The sequence below is a fragment of the Dryobates pubescens genome, chromosome 2, assembly GCF_014839835.1.
Source record: "Dryobates pubescens isolate bDryPub1 chromosome 2, bDryPub1.pri, whole genome shotgun sequence".
Lineage (NCBI taxonomy): Eukaryota > Metazoa > Chordata > Aves > Piciformes > Picidae > Dryobates > Dryobates pubescens.
The window spans coordinates 40110241-40129525 of NC_071613.1; the positions used below are offsets into that span (position 1 = coordinate 40110241).

At 38.6% G+C, this 19285-nt stretch overlaps 1 protein-coding gene across 1 annotated transcript; it reads left to right on the forward strand.

Moving 5' to 3' along the window:
- The first annotated feature begins 41 nt into the window (after positions 1-41).
- PECR (peroxisomal trans-2-enoyl-CoA reductase) lies at positions 42-18092 on the forward strand. Its single transcript, XM_009911184.2, has 8 exons — positions 42-183; positions 3478-3611; positions 11010-11175; positions 11920-12001; positions 14023-14119; positions 16238-16348; positions 16892-17003; positions 17122-18092. The coding sequence occupies exons 1-8, from the start codon at positions 69-71 to the stop codon at positions 17208-17210; spliced, it is 906 nt and encodes a 301-aa protein (XP_009909486.2). The 5' UTR covers positions 42-68; the 3' UTR covers positions 17211-18092.
- Positions 18093-19285: the final 1193 nt, after the last annotated feature.

A 19285-nucleotide genomic window follows, 5' to 3' on the forward strand; every position in this document is an offset into this window, starting at 1 on the left:
TCCGGCGCTCGGGCGGGCGGGGCTCGCGTCACGTGGCAGCCACCGTTGTGTGAGGCGGAGGGGGAAAGATGGCGGCCGCGCGTGGGCTGCTGGCGGCGGGGCTGTTCCGCGGGCGGGTGGCCATCGTCACCGGCGGCGGCACCGGCATCGGCAAGGCCATCGCCGCCGACCTGCTGGCCCTAGGTGGGCGTGGGGTGGGGCTCCGCAAGGAGGCTCAGTGGGATAATGGGGCAGAGTGGGGGGCGGTGGAGCCGGGCCCGGCGTGAGGCGAAGGCAGGGAATGGACATTGAGGCGGCCACTCAGGGAGCGTTCGGAGATTTGTGGTCCGTTCTGGAGGGTAGGCAGGGCTTGAGGTGTCGGTTGTGAGGGGTTCGTGGGTAGGACGTTATGACAGGAGTCAGTGAATACCGAAGAGAACGAGGTAAGGTGGATCCGAGGCTGTCTTGACCCGTTGGTGCTTGGAAGATGTGCTATTTTAACTACAGACGTCAAAGTGAGGTCATATTAAACCCAAACCTTTTCTTTCATACTCCCTTGTAAGTGAATTTTCGTCTTGCCTAACTGGAGGTTTTATCTGGTTGTTGAAGTGAGTCTTACAGAGTCGCGTAGTGTGGTGTTGAACTGCTGCACACTGTAAGCTTGGAGAAATGGTGCTTCTCTTGCGGTGCTTGTGACAGAAAGGTCCTGAAGTTAGTCTGTCGTCAGCCTGTGCTTTGTGGGTGTTGCTTCATAGAATCAATAAGGTTGGAAAAGACCTCAGCGATCAAGTCCAACCTGTCACCCAACACCTCATGACTACTAAACTACGGCTTCAAGTACCACATCCAATCCCTTGCTGATGACAGAGAAGCAGTATAACCTGGAGTGAAAGGTCCTCTTCTGGGTTATCTGTGTTGCAACACGTTTTCTGCAGGCTTCAGTACAGGGATCATCAGGCTGGTTCCAGATAATGTTTATTAACATGATTGCATACATTGTCTGCGAAATACCAGCACCAGCATTAGGTCTCACACACTCCCCATGGTTTGCTGTGTTGAAATGTGCACCACACCGTTTCACTGCCTGGTAAAGAGCTTTCTTTGTTAAGACTGTGCTGGGAGACATTTCTGCCTGGCTGTGGCCTTTGTTGCCCCAGCTTTTCACTTGCTCTATGCAGCTAGGTGTGGGCTAGTTCTGCTGCTTTGGTATTACTGGGAAACTAAGCGTTTCTTTCAAATGTCCTTACATGCTGCCGTAAAGAGCTGCTTTTTAAATGTAATCATGCTTTTGGTTGATGTTATTTACTCGGTTGCCTTAAAGTTATGCTTAATTTGATCTGCAGCATTTTTCCAGTAAAACCACAAATAACAGAATTGTATGTCTATAACATCCTAACAACCAACCAACCAAAAAAATACACCATCAAACAAAGCTGCAGATTTTCAGCTTTGCAGATAAGGCACATGTGGGAAAATTGAAGAGCTGTGATTTAAGTCTGAGTAGCCTTTACCTGCAGACTTGCTTACCACTCCTGACAAAATGACTGGGAAGTTTTTCCTTGTGTAACTTTAACTTTTGTGTTTTTTCTGGAGGGGGCTGGCTGGCCAGAAAATGTCTGTAAGAACAGTGACATAATGCCAGTCATGACGTATATTGTTTTTGCAACAAGCCCTCTGTGAAGCCTTCTGGACAGATTTAAACCTTTCATCTGGAAACTTGTGCACTTTTCACCCTGACCCTGTCAGGAAATGATGTGGTCATTCGTTGCGAAGAAAAATAACTGAAGTAGTGTCATAAAATCATAGAATTGTTAGGGTTGGAAGGGACCTCAAGGGTCATCTAGTTCCACCTGCCATGGGCAGGGACACTTCACATTAGATCAGGTTGCTCGGAGCCACACTCAGCCTGGCCTTAAAAACCTCCAGGGATGAGGCTTCTGCCACTTCCCTGGGCACCTTGTGCAGTAGGTACTGCACGTGTATTTCGCAGAAGAATGGTCTGTTACTGGACCTTTTTCAGTATCACCATATGTATTAATGAGCGCTTAAGTTGATAAACATAACTATACTACTGTGATTTAGTGCTTTGTGTTAATTGGTAATTGTTCACTTTATGAACTCTATTCTGCATTAGTCAGGTGGCTGTGCAAGTACATAGAATTTTTAGTTTAAAAAATCAAGATACCTCCAAGACGTGTTATTTTAAGATGGCCACAGATTGAAGGTAAAGATCCCATTCTTAGGGATATGTATGTGCAGCAGTTCTTTCTGGAAGAATTCAACTCATCTATTTACTTATTTTTTTAAATTTTATTTTTAGTTTTATGTGTAGTTCCACAAGACAGCCTGAGCCAAATCAACAGCTTGCTGCTCTTTACTCCCACAAGTTATTTCGAGTTGATTCTGGTGTTTGTTTGATCACATGAGAGGCCAAATTCCACTCAGCAAAATGGTAACAACAACAAAAAAAAAGGTGAAAAAACCCACAACCACCTGGCAAGGTGTTATTTTCTTTTTTGGGCTGGCTGAGGGTGTTGAATTAGTTTATATTAAAGCAGATGAGCAGCAGAGCTGGTGTGAGGAAGGAATGGCTTTTGCTGGGATTATGGAAGGAGGGAACTGGGAGCAAGACCTCCTTGCCCACTTGGCAGTGGAAGCTAGTGTTTTGCTTATCCATAATGTGAAATTGCATGCCTAGTGGATTTGCATTGGGAATTAATTTGTTATAGTCTGTTTCAGTAGTAACAATTGCAGTCCCGAGTCTGCTGGTATGACAGAAGAAACTAGACTGACTGTAGCGTGAGTGCTTGCTATTAGTTTGGCACCTGCACTGTTTTTCTTTGTAGACTGAGTCCTGCATCCAAATGCTGAAAAAAATAGAAAGCTTGATCTCCTGCATAGTTTTAACTCTCATTTCTGAGCAAGGATTCTCGTGCATGGCAGTGTCATGGGAAAGCCTCTGCTGCTGTCTGTAGTCTGCAGATAGGAATTAATCTCCTGAGGCTATCATCCTTTCCTTCATACTGTGTAGACTTAAAAAGCAGAGCATTACGTTTGCTCACCATTAGTCAGAATTGCAGCCAGACATACACTAAGATTATTTTTGTGGTTTTAGGAGCAAGCTTTTTGTGTAATCAAGACCTGCTGAAACATCTTTAAATCACATAATTGATAAATGAGGCTGTTGTGATCAGAGGCAGCAAAAGTGATGGCTGAAAGCTATTTTGCTGACTGCAGCTTACAGGCTTTCTTCTCTTCCGAAGGAAGGAGAAGGAATGTTGTGGACATTTTTTTGATTGCTTTTTGTCCTGGCACAGTGGGATCTTGTTGCTAAGAAGCACCTGATGTCAGTCATGTCCCTCTCTTGCAAGAACTTCAACACTGCATCTCCTAGTCAGCGATTAATAAATGCACATCCTACAATGATGTTATTAATAGCCTAGTATAACTGTAATTTCAGCTCTGTTGGCTGAAGGAAGTTTCCTTTTGCCTCTACAGGTTGCAATGTCGTTATTGCCTCTCGTAAATTGGACCGAATAGAAGCTGCTGCAGAAGAACTGAATAAAACATTTTCTTCCATGAGTCCTGCCAAAGTGACTCCCATACAGTGCAATATCCGCAATGAAGATGAGGTAAAGACTATGATCTTGCTCTAGGACATAACATCTCAAAAGCATTTTGTGCAGATAAATTCTCAGGTCTCCCAGGATCCTCTCTGGCCCTCTCAAAAGTGGCTTACATCAGAGGACAGGTGCACCAGCAAAGCACTGTTAAGTTGATCTAAATGAAGATGTGCTTTCCGAGCAAAAAACATCTGTTAGCTACCTAAGCAACAAAACATTTGTAATTGCAAATATGTTTCTGACCATGCATATATATTTCAGATAGCAGGCCTTGAAACTGGCATGTTCTACGGCCAGGCTGGAGCCCACTTTGTCACATTTCTGTGACAGCAGTGAAGTAGTGTTAAGATGGGAGACCTCAGACTAGTTCCTTCAAACAGGAAGTCATAGCATGGAATCTCAGTGCTTGTGACTTGACACAAGTTTCCAGCATTGACACTTTTGCTTGCATTAAAGCAAAAAAACCTCACAGATACTACTATTTTAGCCATATTTCAAATTCTGGTTAGAATTTGAGGTGTCTCTCTACAAACTGTATTACTATCACATTTGATTTGTTTCTTTTTTTGTTCGTATTACAAAAAATGGAAGATCAAGAGCAAAAGTATTTAATCCAGGTTCTTCAGAAGTCTGCATGTACCTCCTGATTTTTTAATCTCTGTTTTTAAACATTTACCAGTCCGGCATCAGGTTGGGTTTTTAAGTTATTGAAGACAGCTAGAAAACATTCCAGTAACTGATTGGTACATTTTTCTTAACCTTTCAAAGTCTTTTATTAAACTCTAGCATAACTTAAAGAAGTGCTAATGAACTTCAGTAGCTATGTAGATTCTGGAAATCTCCTAACATACAACTGTAAAGCAAGAAGTAAAATTCTTCTCTCATGGAACAGCTCACGCCATAAAATATTAATGCTGATATACTTAGAATTTCTCTCCTGAAGGAGATGAACCCTGGGGCTGTGCAGTATGCCTCTTCACCTACCAGTGAGTTTTAGGTTTGTGTTTACTAGCATCAGCAGTGCAATATAATAGTTTATGACAGATGTCAGAGGGCAACTTAGATGATTAAAGCTACAGGACAGAAAAGAGGTAAAAGAAGCAAAAATTTTAAAGCTTCTTTCGTGTCACTGTTTCTACAGAAAGTACTCTGGCATGCTTAATAACCTTCTGCAAGTGAATCTTATTTCTGCATCAGTTTAAAAATTATTTAGTGGGAACTGAATTGCTCTGTGAGATGGTGGAATGCTTGGATGGTAAAAAGAAGTAATCTCCACTAAACAAATAATTTGTTCCTTCTTTGTTCCCTGTTTATTAAGCATGGCTTAATAAACATTAAGCCATTAACATTATTAAGCATGCCTTAATAAACATATATTGGAGAAAACAGTCTTAAATGGCTTTGGAAACTTTCCTGGAGGTGCTTTTAAAGCCTTGTTTGTAGTACTCTGTAAAGTGTTTAGGCATTATTCTGTGTTACTGGTAGCTATGTTGATACTTGGAGAAACTTCTGTCTGCTATTACTCTGCAGCTTCATCATGGAATTGTCTTGTTTGTGGTTTAAGCTACTTGTCTACAGATACATCAGTACTTTCTTAGAACTTCTCATGTTGGAGAAGCCACTATGAGGTGTGTCCTGTCAGTGGTAGCTTCTTACAAACCATTCTCATTTCATGTCTGTATCTCTTGAAGAGGGGGTTCAGAGGAATAAGGTAGATCAAACAACAATCCAGTTTTGGATTAGAATGATGAAACTCCAGTTGTGAACTTTTCACTCATTGATTCAGTCTTACAGTTTGACTCACTTCACTTCTCCAACTGCCCTTCTTTCTGTTGAAGTCCTGTTTAGAAGAAATCATTGTGGAAATTTTGTAAGTCTTTTGTGGAAGTTTTGAATAAGGAATACAATTTCTGTTGCTTATTATGATAGAACTTAAATGTACTCACTAAACAAATACTGATTCATTCCAGATGCACATCTCAAAGACCAGTTATTTTTACTGGTTAGAGGCATCCTGTGATTTTTGTTCTTTAGCTCTTGTTTTTCTGGCTTTGTCCTCCTCGTTAGCTCTTTAATGCTGAGACTCTCAAAGATTGCTAAATCCTGACCACTTGTTACTTTCTAAGTTTACTATTGGCCCAGAAATGTGTGGCTCTTATTTTCAGCTTTTAAATTTGTAGTGAAGATAGCATTTCATTACACTTCATAAATTGAAGCTAGATTGATTAACAGTTGGGAACTTAGACTAATAAAAACTGTTAGTAACTCAGAGCTGAGGGGTGTGGCAGATTTTCCACAGGCCACTGCTCACTGTGGCTTATTCTATTTTCTAAGAGCAGCAATGGTAAATACTTTCTTGTAAGTGGCCTTGTGGAGACTAGAGGAAAAATGCTTTAGGGCTTTTCCATCTATCCAAAGATAATTATATATCCACTTTAAAAACCTGTTTCTTTCTTAGCCTAAATTTTAGTGCCTAGGACATAGAGTCTTAGGAAGAGGGAGCAGTAAAAGTTGTAGTGAAGGACTTTCCTAGCCTAGGAGGCAAATCTTAAGTAGAGGCAATATAGCAATAAAATACTTCATCATTTTCACAAATACAGGAATAGCTTCCTGTTTACAGTGAAAGATGGAGTGAGAGGGCATTTAAACTTTTGGCTTCCATCCCAAAAGAAATAAGACTTCTACTACTGTGTTGGGTCTGTATGCTACTAATTAGTAGCTTTTCAACTTACTGTCTGGTTTCAGATTAGTATGAATGAAGAGAATTTACCTCAGAAATTCACAGAAGCACATTGTTGGGTAGAGAGGAGAGCCTCTAATGTGTATTCCTTGTGAGTTGTTACATCCCCTTTCTCTGGTACCTAAGAATGTGAAGGAGAAAGACCTTATAAATGTTTCAGCAAGGGAAAAAAACTTCGGAGTTCAAGACTCCCTGGATGTCAGAACTGATCCATCACAAGCTACAAAGCCCAGGAAGTTTCCTGCAGAATTACATCATTCATTTAGTATATCCTTCTCTTTGACATCTCACTGAAAGCTTTCTAAGAGGAAATCTTTTTTTTTTCTTAAAGGAATCTACCATGATCACCTGTAGGAACGAGCCATCTGTTCATGCTGTAGTATGCCCCATCTCCATCAGTTGTTCTGCATTTCTCTGAAGGCCCCTGTGAATTTTGTCCTGTTTTTAATTTTTTAATCAGGCAAACTAGAGGGAGGGACTTTCAATAGAGATCTGAGAAAGATGAAAGTGTTTTCAAAATTGCTAGAATTTAAATAAATAAATAAATGAAAATTCCCCTCCTCTTAGAAATCTGAAAGTAACTGACCTGCTTTGAAGATGAGATGGCTAATTCCTCATGTGTGGCCTAGTTTGGATCTGTGAAATTCAAGCATAATGAGATTTGTCCCTCATCGTATAGTGCAATATGTCTGTTAAGAGTTTTTTTCTGACCTAGGAAGAGGCAAAGAAAGTACAGTGAATTAACTACTGCAGAAGCTTGATGGCAGATATCATGGGAATAGTTTAATGAATTCACATTTTTAAGTCTCTTAATCTTTATCCTCAGAGGTCCTCTTACTTTCTAACAAAGCTTACTTTTCATTTAATGTGCAGGAAATAATCTTTCTTGATGGAAGATTTTCAGCCACTGCATAACCTGTTAGGCTTATTTCTGTCATGAATTTGCTGCTGCTTTTGGCTAATTTTCCATTGAGTGTTTTGTAAAGGATAACAAACCCGTTTTGTGTTTAAAGCTGTAAGAGTAAAGGGTTCTGGAATGTTGGTAAGTGCGTCTGAGGTTTCTGTGCTTTGTCTTCATGGGGCCTCATCCTGCAGTGATTGTGCATCAGTTCTTTATCTTGTGGTCTGAGGTGTATGTTGTGATGAGTCTTGCTTCTTTGTGATTATGAAGTTGAAGTGATTTAAATTATTTGCATATTTTTTAGCACTGCCCACATTATGTATTGAATGAGCAGGTCAGTTAGCACTTGCTGAGATGGAGTCCAAAATCTAAGGATCTAATTAACTAATTCCAATGCCTCAACATATTGGTGTCCAGAGTGAAGAAGAAGGACTCCATCCCTTTTCCATTATGAGAAGATCTTTCTATTTATCTTTGTAGGGGTTGGGAAGGGAAAACGTGTTTGTATTTCTTAAATGTTGAGCTTCTCTAAATCAATTGATGGGAGAAACACAGACATGAAAGAACTTCTTACTCTTGAAAAAACTTTGTTCTACATACTCTGGACAAACATTTCCTTAACTGGCATCTAGACAAGTAGAAGGCATACCTAGGTAAGTGAAAGGTAACCTTTGTACTTCTAGTAAGCTCCTGCTCTTCTTGAAACCAGACATTCCAAATTCTGTGCACAGTGTCCCCTTTCTATACTTGAGCTCCAGCAACAACTGCTGCTGGATCAGACCCTGACGGTAAAACCCTATGTCTTGGACATGAGACAAACAAGACTCGAGACAGACTCAATACTGCTGTTCAGCACTTACCTTCTGTCTGAGTTCACTAGTATCTTTTCTTTTCCAATAAACTTCATAGCTTGTCATAGTCTTGATTGGTTTATAAATACTTAATGCCTGTTTGTGTGAAGCCTGTAGTGGAAGGCTGTGGCTTGGTGGGGAGCTGTGTATAAGAGATTCCTGTTGTACTTTTAAATAACACGGCAATAACACAAAAAATACCTGTTTTCACTGTGCAATAATGCCTACTACTTCTTGTCCCCAAATAGTAGTTCTCTAACACTCTGTAGTGGGTAGTTTGCCTGTTGAGTTTTACTCACGTTCAAGGTGACCTGTGAATGCACACAATCATTGGTCCCTTGTAAATACTGCCATAGAAGTTATCTGTGAAGGTGTGCTACTGTGGAATACTTTAGAGTTGTCACACAAAAAAGGTCTGTATGTGAGAGCTTTAGTCTTCTGGTGATGTCTGAAGTGCCTGGTTTTGTTCTTTTTGCTCTTTTTCTGATAAGCTTAAGCTTTGTGTAGTTTGGGTTTGCTTACCAAAGGAGTCTTTAGCAGCTTTCTTACAATGCTATTTACAAGTGGATTTTGTATATCTGGGAGTAGAAAGGGTCTTCTTTAGTTCTTACTATGATCTAAATGTATTCTACCAGACACTCTTTCTCACAATGCTGGAGGTTGCAGTCTTCATGTTTACTACAATTGGAAGAAGCACTACAGCAATGCATTCTCTACAACACAAAGCCATTGTGAAGATTGCTACAGTTGAAGCCATCCAAGCTGTCACTGAAGAGCCTGCTAGCTTTTGTTGGCTTTTGGAAAGCAGAACTCTTATGTGTTTGTGGTGGTAGGTTTTTTTATTGCCCTAAGAATATGGTGTGACAAGTAGGAACAATAACAGAGTTTCTTATAATACAATATGTGAGCCATTTTAAATTGATGTAACATAGCACATGTTGTCCACCTGTCGAAAATGTGCTTGTAATGTCTTCTCAGTGGATTTTTCTTCTGTTAATGTGTTTGCTGCGTTTTTTAATGACTCTTCATGTCTATTTTTTTCTCTCTGTTATGATCGTATGGAGGTTATTAATATTCAATAGATGGAACCATTAATAAAAACATGAATAACTTTATTTTAAAAAAAGCAAAACAGAAAATACTAATAAAACCTATTTACTGGTTCAAAATACTCACTTGTGGAACAGATATCTCACCAGCAGGAACATGTAACAATTTAAACAATATTAGCAAAAATCCCGAAACAACAAACAGTCATTTAAACTGTAAAGGAAAAAGAGAACATCATCAGCAACATGCTGGAGACTGCCCACAAGGGGGGAGGGAACTTTTGCTGCCTAGCAAGGCATAACTTTGTGAGCAAACCTGAAAGACTTTGTGGCTTGACAATTCTCACAAGTCATGGCTTTGGGATTGCTGTCACAGATGTTTTGGGGTTTTGTTGGCTTTCTTTTTCTTTCCTCAGATTCCACAAGCTGCAGTGATTGATGTGAAGAATAAGATGACATTCAGGACTTAAAGATGGTGATTTAGCTATCAAAATTATTTTTTTAAGGCATTTCTTCTCAGCAGACTTTAGTTTTTCTATCAGGCTGAAGTCAATATACGTCTGTTTAGGTTTTCTTCTTCAAAGCTGCATCCTCACAGGATGCATACTACTTTGTTAAATTATCTTGAACTGTTAGCAGCCAAAGCTGTAAGACAGCTATTTATGAAACAGAGTTGGTGACACTCTTGGTTAGATACAGATCACACATGGCTTGTTCATTTCTGATGTTTTCTACTGCTAAGTCAATATAGAGGAAGGCTGGTTGATATCCTTCCTCTAGTCAAATCTGTAGCAGCAGCAGCAGCGGCCCTCCTGCTGTGTGTTTTGCTTTGCTTGTCTTTTTTTGGTTTGTTTTTTGTCTGTTTTCTTTGACCACAGATGCTAGATTAACTTGTGATATATGCTTGAGTAGGAATAACTGATGCATAGTATCTAGTTCTGAGAGGTAAGGGAAGCAGGAAGAGAGTCATGTTGACCCATTTCTTGAGATAAAGGTTAAATTATTAAGCAGTTGCTATAGAGTTCTTATTGCTACCTTGTAATAGGAAAAATATATCAGCTTTGATATCTGCAAAATCATTGAATGCTTTGAAAAACAGTTTCCCCCAAGAAGTGCTCTTCTGTTTAGTGTGAGTGTGTGGCAAAGCTCCTGTACTTCTGAAATAGAGGGCAATGCAGAAGGCTTAGTTTATAGCCTGTAGCTCAGATTAGGTCAGCATTAAGAATTAGGTTTAGATTCTCAGCATCTCTTTCCTTCCATATGAACTCAAGCCATACCTTTTCTGCACTGACAGCTTTTTAAGTGCATGAATAAAGTCTCTCTTCTTCTTTTCTGCTAATACTTTCTCAGAGTAGCCAAAGATAAATAGCACCAGACTGTGCTCTTACTAGTAATTGTTCCTTTTGCTTATAGACCAAAAGTAGCTTAGGCAAGGAAGACAGCTTATATAATTTCCAGAATTTTTGGAGTTCATGTTTTGTAGGGTAGCAAACTAACCTTCTTGAGCTACCTAAGAATAATTGCAGCATCTCATGTGAGCACCCTCACTCTTGTAAAAAATAAATAAATTCTTGGTCTGAAGTATCAGGCTTTTGTGCATCTTTGATTTTTACAGGCCTTCTGTGGCTTGAATCTCCTCCCTTCAGTCATGTTGTTTTATGCAGCACCTGCATTATACCAGGAAGATATCCTAAATGAAGAAGGACTTGACCCCAATCATTTGTGTCTGACTAAACCTGTTGTACCAATCTTGTGCACACTGGTACCTCCTCTTCATGACTGAAAAGAATATGAGAGAGGAAAATCTGAGAATGAAATTTGGTACATAGCTCAGTCAGCATACCAAACTAACAAATACTGTTTCAGGTAGAGGCTTTGGTGAAGTCTACACTGAGTCTTCATGGAAAGATTGACTTCCTGGTGAATAATGGAGGGGGACAATTTGCAAGTCCTTCTGAAGCCATCCGTGCAAAAGGCTGGCATGCTGTGATAGACACAAACTTGACAGGGACCTTCTACTGCTGCAAAGCAGGTAAGGACTGATCACCCAAGCTTTTTCTGTTTATTTGTTTCGGATTTCTACAGCAATACCAGCAGACAAGTAATGTTTCCCTGCCTCCTTCTTTCATACACTTACCTGAGAGTGAGTATTTGTTTTCATAAATGCCATTCAAAGCTTTACATTAAACTGGACAAGTAATGTTTCCCTGCCTTCTTCTTTCACACACTTACCTGACAGTGAGTATTTGTTTTCATAAATGCCATTCATAGCTTTTCATTAAACTGTACATTACATTTTTCATATATACAAATACACATTTTGGGGCAGGTAAGATCTCCTGGCTAAGGCCAGTCAGTTGGCTTGGATATTCACTTAAGCAACTACTGAAAACGCTTTTTTGTGGCTCTGCATAACACAGCAAAAGATTTATTTTTTTCCTCCCATCAAAGATGTTAATTTAAAGTTCAATGGAAATATGATCTATGATTCTTAGCGTGGGGAATGTGGTAGTAATTGACAAAGAAGCATGAAATCTCAATTTGCACCAAAAGGCCCACCAAAAGGCTTCTTGATAATCACAGAGCCTTACCTGGAGCATGCCTGTTGTCTCAGCAATGGTGAGGCTATGTTATAAAGTCCAGATTGTTTCTCTCAACCTGCATGGGAAATTTGTAGTGTAGCTGGAGTCGAGACTCCAAATTTGACTTTCAGTTGGGAAGTTCATTTTTATGCATTTCATCTGATATTTATAGGTTATCTTCCTCCTTCATACAGTGTACAACGCCTGGATGCAGGAACATGGTGGTGTCATTGTCAACATTACTGCTGCTGTGAGAAATGGGTTTCCTGGAATGTCGTAATATATTTTTCATTTTTACATTTTCCTATGTTCTTCCCCAGGAAGTACTAGTTGCTCCTAAACACTTCATTAGAGAAGGGTGTTCTCTGGGCAGCAGCAGAGTATAGAAATACAGTAGTTAGATCAAGATTGCAATAGGCTGTTTGTGTGGGGATCTCTTGTTAATTCAGTAGTGGCTACAGGAGTAAAGGGCATCTGATCTGTGTCGACTTGTTCCTAAGAAAGTATGAAGCAAGACTTCCAGTGAAACTTCCGCTGGAAATGGTATGTTTGTGGGACTAGTTGGACTGAAATGGAACCTTTACTTTTTATCTCTCCAAATTTCTGGCGGGTTTGCAAGAACTTGGCACTTGTGGTCGGCTACTATCAGTTTGTAGGTCTTCATGGTGTATGAGTTATGGGAGTTAGAATGGGAGTAGGAGGATCACTTCTCTTATGTTACCAGGTGTTAGCTTTATCCTTCAGGTCATGTAATACCTGCCTTTGCCATTTTCCTTTCTACTCTCATCTTTTGTAGCCATCTTTCTTGGAGAAGATCGCTAGTGCTAGTGCTTTCATACTGACACAAATGATCACAGCTGTCTGTATGAAAAGGCAGCATCCTCCATATCCATATGTGTATTGTGTTTGTTTCAGTTTCTTTGCCCTCAAGGTGGAGGCGAACAGGAGCTTTATAATTTGAAACTTTTTCTCCAAAAAAGCTCCAGATAATACTCATAAAATTAATTGTTCCCATTATTTTGTTTTCAAAGGAAATGTTTAAGCTGTCAAAATGCTGCATTTTTACAATTTCTTTTTTTGAAAAAAAAAAAATATATAATTTAAGCAAATGTTAAATTATCTCTCTTTGTCCTGATTAATGGCTGGAAGTTTTAAAAATGTGACATTTTAAAGGAACAGCAGAATAGTTTCTCACTTACCTTGTCCTTGGTGGCACAAAATAAATTTAGAGATCCACAGGGTGGTGCTGAAGCTACAGTTACTTGAGCTTATCCACTCCTGTTAAGTCTGGTTGAATTGCCACAGCAAATAGGCCGAAGCTGTACTTGAGAGTTTGAGATTAAACCCCTAATTCTGAACAACAGTAGAAAAAAGTTTCCCAAGTAACTGTTTTGTGTGGATGTAGAAGGATGGACAGAACTAGTTTCAAATTAAGTTCTGGTTGAGCTGACACTCATGTACTATTGAAAAAGACATACCTTTAGGAGTTGAGCCACCACACATACCAAAAATCACCTGGTACATTTTTTTGTAAATACAAATTCTGAACATAGAACTGAACATGTTTGCTCATAGTGTGTCTGGAGGTTAATTATTTATGGCCTGGACATACGAGTAAGTTTGGGTTTCGTATGCTTTTCTTAAGACTTTATTACTCCTTTCCTGGTACTTGGGAATCTATTGTATCTATCCTCTGTAAGTCTGTTTTGCTAGGCTAAAGGAGCTAAACTCTTAGTTTGTTCTGAGTCCCACTATCTGCTGTTCATCACTGAAGTAAGTTTGCCTGCATCTTCTAAAGCTTGTGCTCATTTCAGACTAGTTTCCTACAGCAGCAAAATGTACGAGATCACCCAGTCTATGGTTGTCTCTATCTCCATCCACCCATAGTGGCTTTTTAATAATAGCTCATTTTAATCATGTTTGTCAGAAGTTCTAAAATATTTTCAGACTACTGACCTTGCAATTGTTGCTTTACCTGTGCAGCCTACCTTTTGTAGTTCTACACAATTTGAACTTTGCCTTCAGTTGTTTTTCATTTTATAAGCCTGCTTCAGCAGTAGCAGGTGGCTGACCTCACATCACATTGGGGAAGGTATGATAAGTATTTCCAGAAGTGACAGGAAATCATAGCATAGCTTGTTTAAAATGTGAAGCTACAGCCAAACTTACAAACAAGAAAATGTGTCTCAGATGGCTGGAAAGCTATTCTGACTTCCCTAGTGAAGCTGTGGTAGAATGAACATAGAGCACTGTTGGCTGAGGGGACAGATGCTTCCTTTGCTTTCTTTTCTCAACAGGCATACAGGAGCTGCAAGAGCAGCAGTGAATAACCTAACCAAGAGTTTAGCTTTAGAGTGGGCCCACAGCGGAGTAAGAATCAACAGTGTTGCTCCTGTAAGTAATGGCAAACAGCCTGATTAAGCTTAGCTATTGTACATGTTCATGCTTAAAACTTCCAGGCCCAAAGGGATTTTTAAAATCTATAGCCTGTTTGTGGTTTATTTATATATGTATGTATTTATTTAATTATGATTCCCCCATCTATGTTCTTCAGGTCATTTGAAAGTGTTTTGCACTGTTTGGGTGAAGAGCCATAGATGCAGAATAAAATTGCTTCTGCTTTCTGCTTTGACTTGTTGCTCTTGGTTTTTTTTTCCCTAGCTTAATGAAATGATACCTGGCAGGAGTTGGTGACCTGTCCTATAAACCTTTGTTGTAAAATTTCAGATTGCTTTTCAGTAACGATTATATTATTTATGAGGTCACAAAATGTTTTTTCTATTTGAGATTCAGATATGCTTATGGTTTCTACCTGTGTTTACAAAGTTACTTTGAAAATCTCTGATTGTGTCACATAATGTCTTTTACTTTGTCTTTTATAGGTTAAGTCAGGTTAGTTTTAGGCATAAAAAGACTGTATTTGGAATGGACCTTCTCTCAAAGAAATTAAATGTTAAAATATGTGTTGAGTTTTTTTTCTTATCAAATATTTACAGACAGGAAACCACTATACAGGTCAGCTACAATATGCCTGCCACATTTCTGAAGAAGTAGGTAGCATGCACCAATTGTTTAAAATAACTATATGAAAACAGCAGCTGTATTTTCTAGTTGGATTTTTTTTTGCATGTTTACTCCCTCGGAAACAAAAGAGGAATGGTAAACTTTTTCCATCTGCTTCTACATTCTGAAGTTATCTCCCATTATAGTTGTCAGATTTGTTTAACTGGTCACTAGGAATGACATGGATGTGTGTACACCCTGCTGTGCCTTTTCCCCTAAAACATCTCTCTCACTTTCTTAGGCATAGCAGAGAATGGCAGATGTGTGATTATCATTCAGGTAGTGGCTCTTAAATAGCATCTGTGAGCCAAACTCTTCTGGAGACCTGTTAAACATCAAGACCGTTTTCCCTGTTTATTTGTTGGTTTTGGGGTTTTCATTTCTGGTTTTCTAAGTCTTAGGGAAGTAAGTAATTAAGATAACATTATTATGTAAGTATATTTTTCAGGCATGCTAATTACCTAATGAATCATACTAATTATATTTTATAGCACATGTCAAAAGAATTTCTTGACAAGCAAACAGTTCAGTGGTTTAGCTCTCTCAAAAGTATTTGCTTTCTTTATTACTACATTTGTAGCAAAAATCCACATTGTAGTTACAATAATACTTTATATCCTTCTGTCACCTTTATGGACACACCAGGTGTGTGGTAACCATACAAAATGGTTACTGCTTCATAGGAGCAAAATAACATGTAGAGAATGGGTACATATAGAGGGAAACATATATTCTAAACCCAGTCTTTTCACATTGGAATTACTTCCCTAGCTCCCAAAATATAGTCACTTGCTTTTTACAGATATCTTAGAAATCATAACATGTGCTACATGGGTGACTTAAAAGTTTGTAATCATACTTAACCTTGAGTTGCAAAGGTTCTGTCATAACTAATTTACGTAACCCTGTGTTTCCATTGCTGTAGCCTTTGTCTTCCTTCTCAAGTCTAAACTGGATTGTATGTAATCATCGGAGCAAAGACAGTTGCCTTTTTCTATTTCTATAGAAGCTAAATAGGGAGAGTCTGAATTTTGACTGAGAAATCTGCTTCATAGTTCAGAATAAAGCCAATCTAGTGTCCTTACAGGTGACAAATTATTGATAAGTTTTTCTAGGGGCTTTGTAGTTTTCTGCTGCAAGCTATTATGAAATGCTTGTGATTTCAAAACAGTCTTTGACTTTCTTCTTTGTACTCCTCGCTTTATAATTATTGATGTGACAGTCAAGAACTGGAATAATCTAAATTATTGCACTTGGAGATGTGGCTAGCAGCCAAATCACCTTCTTGTATAAATTACACTATTCCATTAAGTTAAAAAGATTGCATTCAAGTGTTGTTTGGATAAATTCTACAGAAAATCCCAGTAATGATGACTTCATCATTTTACAATGATCACAGTTTAAACATATGCAAGAGAACTTAATTTTCATTACCCTGTTTTAAAATAGGGACTAGTATTTTCAGAAACTGCTCTTGCCAACTATGGAGAACAAGGACCAGTGATGTGGTTAAACAGCATACCAAAGATTCCTGCCAAGAGGGCGGCAGTTCCTGAGGAGGTAACGTATTTCAGAACATTTGTAGCGTTTCTACTTCTGTGTCTCTTCTGAATCATCTTTATTATATGTATAACATATTATGATGGAATATTAAAAAAGAGAAAAACTGTAGTAATGTGTTGTAGTGCTAAGTGGGAGACTTAACTGAAAAATTCATTTAGATGCTTCTTACAGCTTAAGTGTTTTATAGTAGGTATCAGTTCCTGAAAAGGTTGACTTCCAGCAGAGAGAACTGAACAAATGAATATTAATGTGGAAAAAAAAGTGTATCTTGAAAGCACTTAGCTCTCTTCCACCAAGAATGTGCATCTTTGATAAGCTAGTCAGCTTCCTTGTTTGATTTTTGGCACCTGATGCTGCTCTTTGAGAGCTTACTGGTTTTCATCTGTTATGCACTTCATGTTTGTGGCTGGAAAAATGGCTTCAAGACTGTTAGGGTTTTCATTACTGAGCGTGTCTTGTTTGTAAAACTTTTGCAAGTGTCTTTGACATAAACAATTCCCAGCAGTTTAAAAAAGTTTAAAATTGTCATTCTTTTGTTAGATCTCTCCTGCAGTGTGTTTCCTGCTATCTCCAGCTGCTTCGTTCATAACTGGAATAACCATGATTGTGGATGGAGGCCAGAGTTTATATAGCCATAACCTAGAAATACCTGGTAAGAAATGGGCTACAAAATACTGAAATTCAAAGAACTGAGGTCAGGCAGTGGGAGGACACAAAACTAAAATGCTTAGTTTCTCAGTCAACTAAGTGTGTTGTTTCGTTTTCCTCAGATCATGACAGATGGCCCTCGCCACCAGAAGGAAAAAATACTGATGTGCTTAAAGAGTTTCTTTCTGGCAAGTTCAAGCCAAAGCTCTAGAAGAATAGGATTTCACCTTACTCCCAACTGTGCACTTGCTAATAATCTCACTTTGTGATTAGTATTCTCAGCAATGTAATTTCTTCTGTTCATACATAAATACAGAGTGGCTCAATTTTCACTGGTTTATATTTAAAATTTGAGGAACTGTACATAGTATATTTATTCTCTGAAAACACTTGTTGGTCTGAAAACATTCAGTCTGTTGAAAAGTTACAAAAGACAAACTTTCCATTTGCAGAGGCATTAAATAATGAAGAATCTCAGTCAGAAGTGAATAAAAAATTACTTATTTCAAGGTGAAGATGGCAGAGAGGGAAGGTTTCAGAATCCTATTCTGGATTAATCTGGGGAAAAGTGAATTTAAATCTTTGTTCTTATTACTTGAATCAGTAACCCTTGAGGTGGCTGCTAGCTCTAGGCTTCTGTTCAGCCACACACTGAATGTTCAGAAACTATTTCAAAGCCTGAGTAGGTATTTCTCTGAAAAGAGTTGAAAAATAAGGCAGAATACAATTATTAATGTTTCAAAGTAATATGGCATATCATATTGGGGATGTTTTGAATTATTTGCAGATATAATGACATAATGGAGTTAAAGTGGCTGCAATTTACATTTGATAGTAGAATAATCAGATAAATAAGCTTTAACATACAGTGATAGGAAACAGTATAGATTCAATCACTGAGCAAGCAAAGGCTGTGGTGTATATTGCGGTGCTTTCTGTGCTGTGCTGTACTGGTAAAGGAGCAACTTTCTATCTATACTGTGTTGGATTAAAGTGTTAACACAGGGGTTTTTTGCTAGTGTCTCTAAAATACATGTTTTGTGATCAATGCAGAGATCTATTTAAAAATCAGAAATCTTGCACTATATATCTCTGCCTGTTCCTACGCAACCTACTCCAGGTCAACCTGCTTTAGCAGGGGGATTGAACTAGGTGATCCCCAGAGGTCCCGTCCAACCACTACGATTCTGTGATTCTGTAATGTCTCTTGAAGAGGCTGTATTTGTATTTGTTAGTCCATTTTTTCATTCACTTCAATCTGTAAAATCAGGTTGATGCTATAGAAGCACCAATACTTCATTTTGGATTGAATGTATCCCAGCTGATATTCTCTGCAAAGATGTTTGCAATTTATGTCTTTCAGTAAAATATAGGAGCTTACATGGGTACACGTAGACTGTTTTTTCATGCAAGTCTGAATACCAGTTTTGTGAGGGAGAAGGAGGGTTGAGCCATAATGCTTTCTCCTTCTGATATATCCTCTTTCCTTAGTAACTGGGTACTCATTTCTGTGGTTGTGAGAAACTTGCACAGAGATAAAATCAGTGTTTTTTCAAATCTCTTATGCAAGGTATATTTTTGATTATTGCAAATATTAGTTCAGGGTACACAGCAAGAGAATTCCTGAAAAAAAATGCACCCGTTAGGTAACTAACTCTAGAAGCCTAGACCATTGCATTTCAGTAAAATTACTCTGTCTGTTGAGAGATTATTTCTACATTCTTAATATCTTTCAGTAAAAGAAGGTTAAACATGAACAGGCTTGAGACTTGTGGAATTTACTTTCTCTTCGCGTTTGATTGTGAGCTTTTATTGTATGTGTGGATTGCAGATTTCATGTGAAATGAAGTGATTTGATAAAACTAAATTATTATATCCCAGAACTGTTCTCTACAAGATTTGAGAATAAACTGTTAAATAATTGTTTTGTACTGTAGCACATTTCCTCTTTAACTTTACTGGAGTCTGAGAATTAATAAGGACAGAAAATCTATACATAACGATGGTGAAATGCATCACTTGTCTTGGCGAGATGGAACATTAGAAAGGTGAGTGTTCTCCTGTGTGGGAGATATGTTCACTCAGCAGTTAATGAACTCCTTCTCAAGTAAGAAACATAACAAACTTTTCCACTTGCACTGAATACAAGCAACCTTTATCTGACCTTGCTGTTTTCAAGTTCCAGCAAAGCAATGTATTAAGGAGATGTAAGCTAGCTCTTTAGAAGAGTGTCTTTGTTCCTGCATGTGCTTTTTTCCCTGTCAAGAAGCTTAAACAGCTACAATT